Raw genomic sequence first — 17,093 nt, forward strand, 5'->3', positions numbered from 1 at the left:
TCATGTAAAGCTATTGTACATAGTGACTGGCTTGTGTCTGTTTCGTGTCATCTGTTCTCTGTTAACAATTCCTCATCTGGATCTGCTCGGCAAATTTCTTTTAAACTTGGCCCAAACCTTCCTTGCATGAACTCTATATCAGGTTTGTTTGAATGGATCTTCTGAATCAGTGTTAAACAATTGATATTAAGCCTATTATCATAAAATTCTAAATTATTTAGTTGTTGTCTTGTTTCTGAATAGGACAACCATTGGGTGGAGACTGTCAGTACAATACTGATTGTACAGACTCCAATGCAGAGTGTTCGAGCTCAAAATGTAGGTGCGGTGAGGGATATTACGACACAAATGGGATGGAAATGGATGGAACTTGCAAATCAGGTAACTTTTTTTGTGTGATTTTAATAAATTTCACTTTAAAGGTTCACTCTCACAGATTTACCATTTTACAACTTTTTTTATTTTTCGTCTTGGAATGAGCAATTTTTGGCTTAAATATTTGCAAACTGACTGATAAAAGACTGCTGACAAAAGATTGAATAGCAGATTTTCATATTTCTGTTCCAAAATTATTTTTTCATGTCTAAAACCGTTACTAACCGTTTAAGAAAAATGCATAAAACATTTTTTAACTTAAATTAATTATCTGCGATCTTATTTTTTGTCAACAGTCTTATATGACTGGTTTACAAGGATTTTCGCATAATTATATTAACTTGTTCCAAGACAACAATTAAAAAAGTTGTTAAAGCTGCACTCTTACAGATATGCCATTTTTATAACTTTTTTATTTTTTGTCTTGGAAAGGGCAATTCTTTGCATAAATTTCTGCAAACCAATGATTTAAGATAGCTGACAAAAAATCCGATCGTATATTTTCATATTTCCGTTCGAAAATTAATGTTTTATGGCTTAAACCGTTACTAACGGTTTAAGAAAAATGCATAAAACATCAGTTTTTAGCTCGACTATTTGAAGAATAGGGAGAGCTATACTACTCACCCAAGCGTCTGCGTCGGCGTCGGCGTCACCCCTTGGTTAAGGTTTTGCGTGCAAGCACACATAGGTTAATATCTCAGCAACTACTTGAGGTATTGCATTGAGACTTGATACAATGGTACTCAACCATCCAACCTACTTAATTAACCAAGTTTGATAACTCTACTTTGCATTAAATGCCAAAAATAGGCCTTTAATATTTGACTTAGAAATTCTGGTTAAGATTTTGTGTGCAAGCACACATAGGTTAAAATCTCAGCAACTGCTTGAGGTATTGCATTGAGACTTGATACAATGGTACTCAACCATCCAACCTACTTAATTAACTAAGTAAGATAACTCTACTTTGCATTTAATGCCAAAAATAGGCCTTTATTATTTGACTTAGAAATTCTGGTTAAGGTTTTGCGTGCAAACACACATAGGTTAATATCTCAGCAACTACTTGAGGTATTGCATCGAGACTTGATACAATGGTACTCAACCATCCAACCTACTCAATTAACCAAGTAAGATAACTCTAGTTTGCATTTAATGCAAATAATAGGCCTTTATTATTTGACTTAGAAATTCTGGTTAAGGTTTTGCGTGCAAGCACACATAGGTTAATATCTCAGCAACTACTTGAGGTATTGCATTGAGACTTGATACAATGGTACTCAACCATCCAACCTACTTATTTAACCAAGTAAAATAACTCTAGTTTGCATTTAATGCAAATAATAGGCCTTCATTATTTGACTTAGAAATTCTGGTTAAGGTTTTGCATGCAAGCACACATAGGTTAATATCTCAGCAACTACTGGATGAATTGCATTGAGACTTTATACAATGGTATTCAACCACCCAACCTAATTGAATAATCAAGTTAGATATCTTGGTTTTGCAAATAATGGCCCTTTAAATTTTGCATGTAACCACATTTATGTTAATATCTCCGCACATCATGTATTGCATTGAAATCTAATCTAACAGTGATCCATGCATGTTTCGCCAAAACTTTTCAATCTTTACACTGAAAAGCGGCGGGATAGTCGAACGCGCTGTCTCTGTGACAGCTCTTGTTAAACTTAAATATAAAAATCTGTGATTTAATTTTTTGTCAGCAGTCTTATATTACTGGTTTCCATGGATTTTCGCAAAAATTGGCTCGTTCCAAGACAAAAAATAAAAAAAGTTGTCAAAACGTTCAATATGTGAGAGTGCAGCTTTAAAACATTCAATCTGTGAGAGTGCAGCTTTAAAGGCATATGGACCATATAAATGCAAGACTAGCAGAAATCTTACAGTAAATATAACATAAGACTGAGAACTATTATGTCAACAATTTATGTAATTGAAAACAGGTTGTTGGCACCCAATGGTGTAACATATTTTTATTTTCTAAAACATATAACAATTTATGGATAGTAATAAAAGTTGGTGTGTAGGTAGCTTTTGTGAAAAGCTAGCTTGGGATTGCTTTTGAGAGGAATGGGTCCAGGTCAATGTCACTGTAACTCAAAATAGAATAATGATTTCCGCCAAATAACCTTTTGTTAAAATTGATGGAAACTAAAAACATAAGATACTTAACTAAAGTCATTTTCAGTTACGTCCCTTTTGATAAAGGCCGTGCCTTTTTCCTAACTAATACAAGAAACTAATTGGCTATAATTTCTAATTGATTATATTAAAAACATGGTTTCGCCTCATTTTGGCACTTCTGGTTGGTTAAACTAAGCCATTAAGCAAATCTAGTAAACCAAATAAATACGCAGAGTCATGTAAAAAGAAAATGAAACCTGTCCTCTTATTCAAGTTATAAATGGAATTGTTTTTAAAACATAAGGTTGTGCGATAATGGCATACTCTACCATTAAGTTCAATTTCATCATTCTTACATATTGGACCCTGTCTCAGTCTGTAGAAAATATATACCTACTACCTATTTATATATACATATATGTAAAATACGGAGGAAATGTGAACTTAGAAAATTGAAATGAAACTATTTGTAAGCTTCACAATGCACTTGTGTCTGTAATCATACCTAACGCTGACCCACAAGTAGACTTGATTCCATATTTCAGTTGTTGAATTGCGTGTGACCAACATAAACTTCCAAAGTATCACTACCTCACAGTTTTCTGTTAGCTGGGTCATACCAGATGAGAAAGGACAATATATTCAGACGTTTGTTGTGGAGTGGATGCCAAAGGACAATACTTTTGGAGATGGAGGAACTAAGACACTATCTGACTCACCTACTACAGCCCTGCTTGATAGTGGAATAAGTGCAGGAAAAAGCTACAATGTGAAAATAACTTCTATAAATTCTCAACTGGGAGTGAACAGATCAGTTTTTTCATCCGCTGATCAGGATGCAAGTACGTTCTTTAAAAATGAAAGTCTTATAATTTTGAATACATTTGAATTTTTTGAGGTATTTAAAGGGACTGTACATCAGATTGGCACCAAAAACATTTTTTTCTGTAACGAATCTCAGGACAATTATCTAATAGAATGTGGTACGCTTTGATATCATAATTGTAAAAAAAAGTACCAAAATGTAAAAAAAAAAATTCTGTCAGAGACCGGGTTCGAACCCGTGTCGCCAAAATTGCAGTCCAGCGTCGTATCCACTGAGCTACAACGGCTTACTCTAAATGGGTGACATAATTAAGTTATACACCTACCTCGGTAATATCACGTGATAACACCGACTAGCCAATCACGCATAAGGAATGAATTCTACCTAGTAGACATACCCAGTAATCTTTTTTAATGGAAAAATACGAAATAACTGCTAAACTTAAATAAATTGTAAACTATGTGGTACTTCTGTTAGTAAGTTTCAATGCATTGTACACATCGATGCCAAGTTTATGCCAGTTTTCAACAATTTTCTTCTTTTTTTTCGCTATTTTATCATACCGAGTACAGCCCCTTTAAAAGTAATATCCATGATCAACTGGGAAAGAAATGGATGAGCATTGACATCTTTAAGACATCACTTTTGTAACATTTTACAGTTTGGAATATGTTTAGCTCACAAAATTGCAACCCTTTTGAATTTTATGTTTCTTATTATCAGAACCAAATCCACCTACATGGAAAGAAGCCACTGATGTAAATCCTGCAAATGACCACTCAATAACAGTATCATGGAATGCTCCATCAGGAAGTGTCTATGGTTATCAAGTGAGTTTGCTTGACGGATCAACAACAGTCCTATCAACAGCGGTATTGCAGTCAACTTTTACCAAACTTGTTTCCACTCAAATAAAAAATGGACACTATTACACTGTACAGATTATTAGCAAGAGCCAAAGCAACACTGTTGATAGTGTTCCACTTATCGAAGTAATAAAGACTGAAGTTATAGGTAAGTAAAGAATACTGATATGTTTGGTTATTTTATATCCTTATAGAATAATGGTTGAGATACACTTTGTCTTATAGATTAGGCCACACCAAATAAATGTTTTGTTCCTTGAAATTTTTGCAAAAATAAATTGGGAGCGAGTGAAAAAAAAAAAAAACCCTGAGGCGATCTGCATTAAACCGATCGATATACAGTCTATAACACCACGCATCAGTTACTTCCCTTCACAAAAACACTTTTACTAGAGTAGAAAAAATATCATTGATTATTTTTCAGCCTTTAAAACAAGTATTTCCACAAAAGTCTGGTTGGCAATTAAAATATAGGAGGTGCGCACACATTTTCCTAAAAAAGGAGGGAAACATCAATTTGGTGTGGCCTTATGATTTTATTTATAAGATTTCAGTTTACATATATAACGTTTTTATCTGTCATCATTATTCTTATGTCTTGTAAATATTAACAATATATGACATTTTGCATATTTATTTACACAGTGAGGAGTTGTGTAAATGCTAAATTGGTTATTAGGCTTCGAGTTTTAGAATTAGAATGGCGAACGTCGTTGTTTGGGCGGGCGGGCGGGCGGGCGGGCTGCGTCAAACTCACCTTTGAAAATAAATAACTTTAGTAAGGGTTGACATATCTTGACCAAACTTGGTCTATAGAAAGAGTTTATGGGTTACTTTCATGGAAATCGCGTTTGGTGTCCCTAGGGTCAAGGTCAAGGTCACTGTTACTAAAAATAAAAAAAACGGTTGAAACTAAATAATTTTAGTTAGGGATGACATATCTTAACTAAACTTAGTCTATAGGTAGAGTTTATGAAGACCTTTCATGGGATTGCGTTTGGGGTCCCTAGGGTCAAGGTCAAGGTCACTGTTACTAAAAATAGTAAAAACGGTTGAAACTGAATAACTTTAGTTAGGGTTGACATATCTTGACCAAACTTGGTCAATAGGAACTGTTATTTGGATTCCCTTCATGGGATTGCGTTTGGGGCCCCTATGGTCAAGGTCACTGTTACTAAAAATAGAAAAACGGTTGAAACTGAATAACTTTAGTTAAGGTTGACATATCTTGACCAAACTTAATCAATAGAAAGTGTCTATGAAGACCTTTCATGGGATTGCGTTTGGGGTCCATATGGTCAAGGTCAAGGTCACTGTTACTAAAAATAGAAAAACGGTTGAAACTAAAACTTTAGTTAGGGATGACATATCTTGATTAAATTTGGTCTATAGGAAGAGTGTATGGAGACCTTTCATGGGATAGCGTTTGGGGTCCCTAGGTTCAAGGTCAAGGTGACTGTTACTAAAAATAGAAAAACAGTTGAAACTGAATAACTTAAGTAAGGGTTGACATATCTTGACCAAACTTGGTCTATAGAAAGAGTTTATGGGTACCTTTCATGGGATAGCGTTTGGGGTTCCTAGGTTCAAGGCCAAGGTGACTGTTACTAAAAATAGAAAAACAGTTGAAACTGAATAACTTAAGTAAGGGTTGACATATCTTGACCAAACTTGGTCTATAGAAAGAGTTTATGGGTACCTTTCATGGGATTGCGATTGGGGTCCCTAGGTTCAAGGTCAAGGTAACTGTTACTAAATTTAGAAAAACGGTTGAAATTAGATAACTTAAGTTAGGGATGACATATCTTGACTTAACTTGGTGTACAGGAAGAGTTTATAGATACCTTTCATGGGATTGCGTTTTGGGTCCCTATGATCAAGGTCAAGGTCACTGTTTTTAAAAATAGAAAAACAGTTGAAACTGAATAACTTTAGTTAGGGTTGATATATCTTGACCAAACTTGGTCTATGGTAAGAGTTTATGGATACTTTCATGGAATTGCGTTTAGGGGTCCCTAGATTCAAGGTCAAGGTCACTGTTACTTAAAATAGAAAAACAGTTGAAACTGAATAATTTTAAACAGGGTCTACATATCTTGACCAAAGCAGATATAAAGGAAGAGTTTATGGATACCGTTCATGGGAATGCGTTTGAGGTCCCTAGATTCAAGGTCAAGGTCACTGTTACTGAAAATAGAAAAATGGTTGAAACTGAATAACTTAAGGTAGGGTTGACATATCCTGACACAACTTGGTATAAAGGAAGTGTTTATGGATACCTTTCAATGAATTGCATTTGGGGTCCCTAGGGTCAATATCACTGTTACTAAAAATAGAAAAACAGACACAGGCTGAAGTTCTTCTGTCAATCATTAAAAACCTGGTTTCGTTGCATTGCGGCGTTTCTTGTTTATTTTTCCTTTTAACAGTTTTGATACTGTCATTAATTTTAATGTTCCTTTGCAGCACCTGGTCCTCCGACTGGAGCCAATTGTAAAGACGTTAAAGATGAATTCATTTTAGTCGGATGGAATGCTCCTGCAGTACCAAATGGAGATCTCCGACAATACTTTATTCATGTTTATAATACAAGTGGTCTGGTGAAAACGGTCAGTACAGACACAGATGTAAATGAACTTAAGGTCTCAGGTTTAGATCCAGGTAGGTGTTGATGTTATATTTATATCTTTATAATTAGCTTGTCAGTTGTTGTTGTTTTAAAAATCAACATTACGATAGCCTCTAGGCAAATGTTGCTCTCAGCTACTGTGCAACTACTTCAACTCAGTTGTTGTTTTATAAATTTGGTACACATGTTTTTAGAAACAATATGCAAATTTATTTCAGTGCAGAGTTATGGCTCTTAACTAAGTTAAAAATTTTTTTATAGAGTATGCAATATTTTAATGTTCATATCTTCAAAAGTGTGTTAGCTACAGCATTATAAGTTTACAGGAATGATAACCTACATGTCAAGTTTTGCACCTGGGGGTTTGTTTTTTGCTGTGCTCAAGTTGCAGCAAACTTACAGGCCTTTGCTTACTTATTCTTATTAAAAGGTGTGAATTTTTAGTCATGTGTATCTCCAAAGTTACTTGAGCTAAGCAGCCAAGAATGTTTATCAGTATGTGAAGTTGTATACCTGGGGTTCTTTTAGTAGTAGAGCCCAGATATAGTAGAGTTATGGGCCTTGACGTAGTTAGAAATATAATTATATGTCTGTCACAAATTTGTGTTGTGCGAATCGCCAAAAGTATTTGAGTATGAGTCATGTGAGTTATCACCATATGAAGCTATGTGTCTCAGGTTCTGTTTGTGTTGAAGCACAGGTACAGCAGAGTTATGGGCCTTGACTCAAACAAAATTATTATAAAGAGGTGTGAAAGCTGTGTTTTGCATATATTGGTGAAATCGTTTCAATTATTTATTCTGATGGGATATGCAGTTTCAATAACATGATATAATGTTTATTCAATAAATATGCATTAAAGGGATAATATGAGGGGAGACATTGAGGGAGAGAGGTGTCATTTACAAATATGTAGTTAGTAAAGATTTGTATCTTACTTTGTTCTCTTTTTCAGGGACATACTATACGTTCAAAATATACACTCAAAACGAATTGTTCAATTCCACTTCATCTGATGCTACATACTGCCAGACTAATGCCAAAAGTATGAACTTATTTCCCTTATTTGGTTTAAACTATCTTATAGCATAGTGGAACAAGTTTTCTTTGTTTTCATTCATTTGCTAATTCTCATCATTACAGTAACTTGTAAACACAGCTCTTACTGTACAATAAAGTGTGTAGGTTAATAACCATGATATTCACTTATATGCATTAGCTCTATATTGAACGTTGTCCATGGCATGACAATATGGTACAAAACTGTTACTTAGCCAACAAATCGTGTGGTTGAATGTTACCAACTCTTCTTTTGTGTAAGTGTAAGTGTATAATTTCAAATACTCGGGTGTAGTACACATATATTGTGAGAACTATATAGTCGACAATAACCATAAAATGAAAATAGTTTACAATTCATTTTTAGCATATTTGATTACTTAACATTATGAATAATGAATATTTCAAAATGTGTCAAAGTGATTTATTGTATGTTTCTATTTTAGTGTCTGACCCACCTGAAGATCTCACCGCATCGACAGTGTCAAGTCGAGGATTTACCCTGACATGGAAACGTCCTGTGAATACTTACAGTGAAGAAATACTCGGCTATTTGCTGCAAGTCAAAGATGGTGAAACATGTGTGCTAGAGAAAATATATAAGTGTTCGGATTGTATCGGGTCATTTGACGTAAGTAAAACATATATGTATTTAAGTTTTTGAGACAACTCACCTTAAAACAAGCCGTCTAAGATTTGATAAATCTTGTTTTTATGTTATTTAATTCAACGAAAAATGACCATATTCATACCGTGTTGCCATTTATTCAGAGATGTAATTTGTGATAACGGTTAACAAATATAATGTTTTGAATTAGTTCAGGGTGTTGACTTTCGCTTCGCTTCTTGTTTAAAGTAATATAACTATGCTAATTTATATGAATATGCCTTATGTTGTATTATTTTAGAGTTTTGTATTGCAAGAGTTTTGTAGTTCAAGTGTAAGTGCTCTTGTTGAGAAAACAGAACTTGAACTCAAAGGTCCTGTACAGTTTGATGCCAACAACCTATTACTACCAGACACAACGTATGCATGTTTTGTTGTTGTGATTACTGATAATGGTTTGGGACACAAGGCACACGTAAACACGCTTACATTTGAAGAAGGTATGTCAATAGGAAATTTGTTATCATTTGATTTGTATATGTCTGTTTCAAAATTGACATCATATGCGTTTTGTCCTTGCGGGCACTCACGACCGACGTCGAAATGTTTCCTGACAGTAACTTTAGTACTTCAGAAACTGAATCACGCTGGGCCATTGGACCGCAAGCTTGGTAAGCAAATTGATCATGACGAGCACATGAGTAGTGGGGCAGAGGTTAATGTAAATAACCGATGAACTATATGGCCTAGAACCTTCATTCTAGATTTGAACACTACTAGCGGATGACCCCTCGATAATGTATACTAGCATTTCAATACGGTAACCATGATGAAGCCATTTACCTACAAATTCAAGTAAAAGGTATCTGGTGGTCATTTTTTGTTTCTTCATTCTCTTTAACGTCAAAGTGTAATTGTTAATAAATATTTTTGATAGCTTGTACCGGCAAAAGTTTTCATCCGTACCGGTCGCTAGGTGGAGTAGATCACTTGTCTCCACCGTACCGGTCTCTAGTTGTGGTAGAATATTTGTTTTATAAATTACCTCCTAGTTGCAATACAAAAGTAAACAGTTACTTAATACGATTCCGAAAATTCGTCATCATGCCAAAACAAAACTGGCGAAAACACCTAGTATCAACTAAATACGAAGCCTAAACCACACCATGCTATCCAAAAAAGATCTGTATATTTCATATTTCTAAATAAGCGAGATGAGATCACTTGTAGAACATCGAGCGCCTACAACTGTTGTTACAATAACGACATGGTGATTAATTTGTAGAACCTCAAGCGCCTCCAGTTGATGTAACAGTATCTGACATAAGGAAAAGATCGTTCAATGTATCATGGAGTCTCATTGGACCCAGGCCGGGTCAGGTGACGTATACGGTGATCCTTAATGGCGACATGGGTGCTGAGTCTAAATCATACACAGTTTCTGGTAAGAAGCTGATATTCCTTCTTTTTTGTCAATCAAAAATAAACTGCTAGGATCAGGCATCTTTTTAAGGATAAGTGTAATTAATAAATATATGTGAGTATTACTAGCGTTTGATCAAAGTGCATATCGGCTTATATGTTTCTGACGTTTACGTTTTTCTGTTTTCAAAACAGTCGCATTGTTTTAACTTTATTTTAATCATTATAAAATCAAAATGAAAGGTCAGTAGTTTTAAAACGCATTGCTTTTGACTAGAGTACCTGTAAAAATCCTAATATGCCACACATGTATAAAGCTCTCACTCGTGCTTTCCTTTAAGAAGTTATTTATGGCTACTTTTAAAGGTTACCTGAATACACGTGTTTTTGCTGATGGACTTGAAGAATATTGGAATTACTCTGTGAATGTGGAGGCCAAAACCAATTTTGGCAATCCTAAAACATCAGTCACCACACACGAGTACAGAACATTGCCATCAGGTTAGCAAATTATTATACCCTACTTAGCATTGTGTCATCAATATCCAACTCTATCCATAAACAGACAATCTGTTCATATTCTGTATACCTACATTAGTATAAGTCCCGGCCCATCGTGTCCAAAAAAACGTATGTACCTTCAAATGTATATTGTACATACAATCATAAACAGTTGCTCGTGATAGAACGTTGGTCAGCAGCACATATATTCATGAAACTTCATATGAATGTTGATTACTCTTCGTCTCAGTTATTTCCCTTGAAATAGTTAGTATGGTCTGAGAGGAATTGTGTCGCATGTAACTCTAAATATAGTACACCTACATTCATAAAACTGAATGTTGGCCATCTCAGGCAGTTGTGTTATTGCGATTTGTTGGATATTACACTTTCTTTAACAATATTGATAGCCCTTGAATTAGTAAATAATGGTCTGATAAATATTGTGTCGCATTTAACATACTAGTATTCGCCGTCCAGGCAGCTTCTTATTTTCAATGCTATTCATCATCTATATCATAGGTCTACCTTACTGATCAACCTTTATTAATAAAATCAATTGTAAAATAAATTATTTGAAAAGATAACTGTTATAGCTCCTGGTCCTGTTACTGACTTTGGAGCAGTTACGGCTCAGCTGCACACGGACAATTTCGAGATAATAACAATCCAGTGGAAGGCCCCTTCGTTGTTAGAGAGAAATAGTGTGATAAAAGAATATGTGCTTAAACACAATGTTGGAAACAACTCAGCTACTTCGGAGGTTAGTAATATGGAGTAATAGAGAGTATAGCTGATTAACTATTGCAATTCAATATGAGTTTGTGACTTCATCATTGACAAACACACAATTATATAAACATTAAAACTAAGATACATTATGTAAGAATGAGTAAAAAGTAATAAATGGAAGCAAAAAAAACATCTAATTTATTTTCCAGGTTTCTTTAGAGTACAGATCTTTGGTATTTGAGTCCAAGGCTGGAGACGATTTTTACAGTCAAGACTTTGACGTAACACCTGATACAACGTATCAGTTTGAAGTAAGATTCATTATTTGCGATTATTTTTTGCAAATTTTTCATTTTATTTTCCTGTGAACTAAAAATCAAAATTGCTTAATTAGTCCGATTATGATCGTAATAGTTTGAATATCTAACACTGTAACTTTATCTGGGTGAAAGTATTTCATTTTTTTATATTTGATTTTACTGTTATATGCGACTTTGTTACAGGTTTATGCTGTAAACACTGAGAGTACAGACAGTATTGGTCAGAAGACGAACATCACACTTACTACACCAGCTCGATGTGAGTGGCAGTATCAATATGTAGACGTTTACTTATAGGAAAATTATAAGAAAACAAATACAACAACAAATGAGTGGAATAAAGATATGTCGCCCGTCCGTCCTTATATTCATTGATAAACAATTGATTATTGGTGCGTATTAATATATGATTAACGTTTCATTTGGTAATTAAAATACATATAGAATAAGAGGAACTATGCCATATATGTTTATCATTGGGCAATGTCAAAAGCTACCACTCCAGTTTGACTAATGAACCTTTTTTGTAAAATTATTACTTTTGTTTAAGGTTACCCTTTAGCTCCCATTTAATATTACAAAAATAAATGGAATCTTTTTTATGTATCAAAAGGTATTGTTTCAAGACTTACCTTTACGTAAGGCAAAATGATTCTTATGTTAAAGACAAGTGAATTATTGAATTCAGCAATGATCGTCTGGATAGGTTGATAGTTTATATTTCTCTTGACAGATATAATTGTTCTAAGCAAGATAATTACAGATTAGTACTGATGAGATCATTTGAAGTAATATAAATTATTCGTGATTTTACCTTACATTATCTATACTGGTTGTTATGTTCACTTGATCATATTTGTTTGCTTTTGTTAGTTTTGTTTTCATCTTGTTTAGTTACAAAGCCAATATATTACATGTAGTAATGTTTATAATCAGTAAATACTATAATTATATTATATCAAAATCGATGATCATCAGCTAATCCAGTGGTTACATTACGATTTAAGTTACAGATCCAGACAAGAACACAAGTCAGACAGGAATGATTGTTGGAATAGTAATGGCGGTGTTTGTGATTGTCGGAGTTGGAGTATTCGTTGTATTCTGGACTCGACGAAGACAGAGAAAGTCTCAAGAGTAAGCTTTATTGAGTAATCAGCTAACTGATGGTAAATATGTATCTCGGAACACTAATTATAAAAGGCTATATTATATAATTTGCTGTGCAAACAAGAATTGTTGGCAAAAATACAATCTTTTAATACTGTGGTTTATTAATAATTATTTTTACTTGCATTATGTAATACATAACATTATTTCATTCCACGGGCAGTTCTACAGACTTCATTCCATTAGAGAACAAGTAAGAAAAAATCTGTTGTTTTTTTGGTAATGTTGATTATTTTTCTTTCGGTTTCTATCCTAATTACAAGTGATCATTGAAATGATTAGTTGGTATCCTACCTTAGATTCAATCTTAGTTATTCCAACGTTTCAGGGCTAGACAATTCAGTGCAGGAGTCCAGAATGATAACGATATGGTGAATAAAATTATATTATTGATTATTTAAGAATTTGCTTGACAGCTAAATTAGGCAGAGAGTTATTAACAGGATGAGTGAGAAGTCTGCATTAATCGAGGGATATAACTTATCATTGTTCCCCAATTATTGAGAAAAAGTAACCTAATTGGATTAGTCAATAGTCTTTATTGATAGAGAGGTATGACCGACCAGTGTTCACCTCTAACTAACATATTTTAACAGACAGTAATCTGCAATGATCAGAGGGTGACTAACCATAGTTCCTCCATATCTGACAACCATTAGCCAGATTAGACAGTAGTCTTCATTAAATTGAGGGATAAAGGTTTACTTTGTATACCAATTATTGAGAGACATTAACCGGATAAACCAGTTTGCAATGGCCGTGGGATGTAACTCAACATGATTCTCCATAACTGAGAGACATTAACCGGATAAGTCAGTAATCTGCATGAATTAAATTAAAATTGTTCCAAATCATTACTAGTCACAATAAGATATAACCGAGCCAAAAATCTCAGTTCATTCCATTTTGTACCACTGGTTTTAACTTTTGTATCAAAAAGATCATCTGTAATTGTCGTTTTTTTCAGGTACCACAATTCGACAGTATTCCATCTAAAGATGGTTTCCGTTCAAAGGTCTACGAAAATCTTCCCACTGGTAATTTGTTTCGAATACCATTTCAGTTCAGAGAGTTCAGAGCATTCACCCTTGGGCTATTGTTTTATTATTTAAAAGGCCAATCAGCGGATGTATAAATGATATCAAATATGTAACTTTTCCGAAATTTGGACAAAAACATATCAAGGATATAAACGAAGACATTAAATTAATTTTATTAAATTAATAAAAAAAAATGAAATGAATATTCCACCGCAGCCTAACTCAAAACAAAATGTAAATGTCAAAATGTAAATGTCAAAATGTATACATATGTGTTTTGTTATTGTTGTTTGAACGTACTTATAAAGTAATCTATCACTTTGTTTACAGTTTTTTTATAGTTAGGTAGCTTGTTAATGATAAATTGTCATGATCCCTTTTACAACCTGCTTTTTATTTTTTATTTTTTTAGTAAATAAAAACAAATATACTGATGATAACAGTATGCTGCTCTTAGGATCCAGTTGAATTCGTATTTAATTGGTAATGTTATTTATAGTTGATATTTATGTCTAAATAGTACATATAATAAATGCATGTATTTAATTATTTATTTGAAACAGGCATTCAAGGAAAACTTAAACTCCCCGGTCAAAAGTTTAGTGCCGTATACATTTCTGTAAGTGTGTTTCTCTGACAAAATTAACTCTCTTTTTTATAGAAATTAATGAAATAAAGTTATAATCATATACGCCAGTCAGTGAACTTTGTTGTTGTTGTCTTTTGATTCAGGGCTGTAAGTCTGAGAAGGATTATATTGTTTGCTTCGCTCCAAAGCCCAACAACGTCAACAACTTTTGGAACATGGTTTTATCGGACGAAGTTGACTCCATTGTCATGTTTGCTGAGAGCAAAATTCCCAAAGTATGACAAAATTTGTCAGTTTTTGTTTGACAAGTTTGTTAACATTGATTATATATGAGATTAGTACGTTTTTGATTTTAACGTCGTAAAGCAATCTACCAAACGATAACATGTTAAAATGTTACTTCTTTCAGAAAGAATCAAGGTATTGGCCGTCTGAGTATGATCAACCAAAGAACTACGGACAAGTAACCATAGAAGTGACAGACTTGAATAAATATGAAACGCACGCCCATTTGAAGATGAGCATTTCCGCTGTAAGGTTTTTGTGAAGTTAGGCTATTGATTATAATCGTTTAACGAAGTTTTGGAACACTTTAACTAGTTTCAATAGCCTACAATGCTCCGAATAAAACGTTGACTTTAGAGAGAGAAAGAGATAGAGAGAGAGAGAGAGAAAGAGAGAGAGAGAGAGAGAGGGGGGGGGGGTTGTAAACGACTTTTAAATGTTTCAACAGTATTTCAGTTACCCCATTTGTAGGCAAATTATATTTTTTAACTTTTTTGCGGTAAGACGTGTTTTTGTCTATTATAAAAAAAAACTCTAGAATACAGTTTTGAGGAATAGTACCTGAGAATGCGGAAGTATATTATTATGTCGTCTGTGAAGAATTATAAACACAATCATGGGCAGTGTTTAAGATTGTGAGTTCAAACATTTTGGAAAATCAAACAGTTCAATTTGGATCTAGAAACAATTACAAGTGAGAAAGTATGTGCCGAATGTTTGCATTTGGGGCTTGGTGACAGCCACTATTTCTAAACAATGGGATTATGTGCGTATCTTTCAGGTTTACAATTTATTTTCAGAATGGAACGGTAAGGACTTTGAACCACTATGAATGCTCGTCAGTCTCCACGTTCAGTCCAGATGGATTCGTTGAGTTGGTAAAAGTTCTCAGATTGAACCAAAAGAGAGGACGTATTCTTCTGCACTCGAGGTGAATAATAAAATGATAACCATGCATCAGTTTCATTGTCAACGGGTATCACTTTGAATATAGGTATGCTTTAAACAAATAAAACCTATTATATTCCAGCGAAGGCCTCGGATCTACCGTTCCGTTTGTGGTCTTGGATACATGCACGCAGGCACTTTTTGAAGGTTCAAGGACAGAAAAGGTAGATTATAATAAGATGCTGATGAGCATTGTGAAGACCCACAAAGACCTTTTGCTTTCACAGGTTAGTTTATCTTCAAAAATATAGTATGAGCACCTTATTCTGCAATGCAAAACATGTACCATTTTTCTTTCAATTAATTCACTCTTTTATATTTTGTCATGAAACTATATCTTTATTGTGTCTGAAATTATCTTTTATGTTGTATTTGGTGGATTTAAGTTACCGTCTGTAAATGATTATGATAGCAAATATTTATTCACAATGTGATATTTATTATTTGTTATATAATTACTATATAATTAATATTATTTGACAATGTTGATGTCATACGATATCCAATATGTTATGAGCATTCACTAAATCCTCGTTTCAGGAATTGTTTATTTTTACTCATGACTGTGTGCAGCTTCTTGGAAGTTGTGACTATGAACCGTTACAAAGTGGTAAGATGATAATCTATCAACCGCATTCATAAATTCCTTGTATGTATTGTTAATGTGATAACACTACTTAATCAACTCCTTTTAAACCGTATTAAAATAAACTGAAAACTTTAAATCATGCTGAGAAGAACTTATAGTGTCGAAATTTCGTTTCAGCACAAATTGAAAGTGTTTATCAAACGCTACACGTTCATGACTGATGTGGGAAGCTAGATCTTCTGCTTGATTTACACGTTGCCAGATCCAACAAATTGTTTATATGAAATTATGCATAAATATGAAACGTTTGTGCTGTGATATATCAGAAATGCAAATTCAATATTTGCTAAGAAACAGACAGGGCCAATTTAACAAATTTTCGGTCATTTCATCACGAACTGTTATATCTTATCAGATCAATTTAATTGTAAATTAAGGTCTCCGACCAAGAATTCACCATAAATAATGTTTACAACAGTAATTCATTAGTGCTACCCTGCTTTACTGTTTTTTTATCTGTTTTATCTGTTTTCAACAGCAGTCAATATCTGTGAAACAAATTATGCGACCTGTTTAATAGTACATGTATAAATGCAAAATTACTGCTGAAAACATTTTCTAGGTACGCAATCGCTCGAAATAAGGCACCATGGGCTAATTGGCCAAATCGAGAAATAACAAGATTGATCGCTACGGGTTCGAGCAAATCAAACAACCCCCGGCCAAATTACATATTCAATTCGAATGACATCATACGTTCGGCTTGAATAATATTATCACGAGAACAGTGCAGTGGTTTGTTATGCCATACTTAAAAGAAAAGATAATTCATTTTTCTTTTGTCTATGCGTATTGAAGTCGCCTGGACAGTCTGCAATAGTTTTCTTTGTTGAACCACTGAGGGTCCCGTGCTCAACATGGACCAGCCAACCATATTTCTGTGAAAGAAGAATATGAAATAATGTTGATGAAAACAACCTTTAT

At 33.9% G+C, this 17,093-nt stretch overlaps 1 protein-coding gene across 5 annotated transcripts in view; it reads left to right on the top strand.

Annotated features, from left to right (window-relative positions):
* The window catches only part of LOC128237427 (uncharacterized), a 113,961-nt gene extending 97,353 nt beyond the window's left edge, over positions 1 to 16,608 (top strand). For 4 of the 5 annotated variants that reach the window (XM_052952957.1, XM_052952956.1, XM_052952959.1 and 1 more), the window contains 23 exons: positions 244 to 381; positions 3,072 to 3,368; positions 4,076 to 4,366; positions 6,685 to 6,879; positions 7,803 to 7,892; positions 8,353 to 8,537; positions 8,815 to 9,013; positions 9,799 to 9,957; positions 10,302 to 10,436; positions 11,033 to 11,199; positions 11,378 to 11,479; positions 11,672 to 11,747; positions 12,496 to 12,625; positions 12,822 to 12,851; positions 12,987 to 13,029; positions 13,626 to 13,695; positions 14,262 to 14,317; positions 14,431 to 14,562; positions 14,697 to 14,819; positions 15,373 to 15,503; positions 15,603 to 15,747; positions 16,061 to 16,130; positions 16,287 to 16,608. In XM_052952957.1, coding sequence (XP_052808917.1) covers positions 244 to 381; positions 3,072 to 3,368; positions 4,076 to 4,366; positions 6,685 to 6,879; positions 7,803 to 7,892; positions 8,353 to 8,537; positions 8,815 to 9,013; positions 9,799 to 9,957; positions 10,302 to 10,436; positions 11,033 to 11,199; positions 11,378 to 11,479; positions 11,672 to 11,747; positions 12,496 to 12,625; positions 12,822 to 12,851; positions 12,987 to 13,029; positions 13,626 to 13,695; positions 14,262 to 14,317; positions 14,431 to 14,562; positions 14,697 to 14,819; positions 15,373 to 15,503; positions 15,603 to 15,747; positions 16,061 to 16,130; positions 16,287 to 16,330 — 3,008 coding nt within the window. In that variant the 3' untranslated portion in view covers positions 16,331 to 16,608. The remainder of the gene's footprint in view (positions 1 to 243; positions 382 to 3,071; positions 3,369 to 4,075; positions 4,367 to 6,684; positions 6,880 to 7,802; positions 7,893 to 8,352; positions 8,538 to 8,814; positions 9,014 to 9,798; positions 9,958 to 10,301; positions 10,437 to 11,032; positions 11,200 to 11,377; positions 11,480 to 11,671; positions 11,748 to 12,495; positions 12,626 to 12,821; positions 12,852 to 12,986; positions 13,030 to 13,625; positions 13,696 to 14,261; positions 14,318 to 14,430; positions 14,563 to 14,696; positions 14,820 to 15,372; positions 15,504 to 15,602; positions 15,748 to 16,060; positions 16,131 to 16,286) is intronic. The other variant, XM_052952958.1, reaches the window with a different exon arrangement.
* Positions 16,609 to 17,093: the final 485 nt, after the last annotated feature.

The sequence above is a fragment of the Mya arenaria genome, chromosome 6 (assembly GCF_026914265.1).
Source record: "Mya arenaria isolate MELC-2E11 chromosome 6, ASM2691426v1".
Lineage (NCBI taxonomy): Eukaryota > Metazoa > Mollusca > Bivalvia > Myida > Myidae > Mya > Mya arenaria.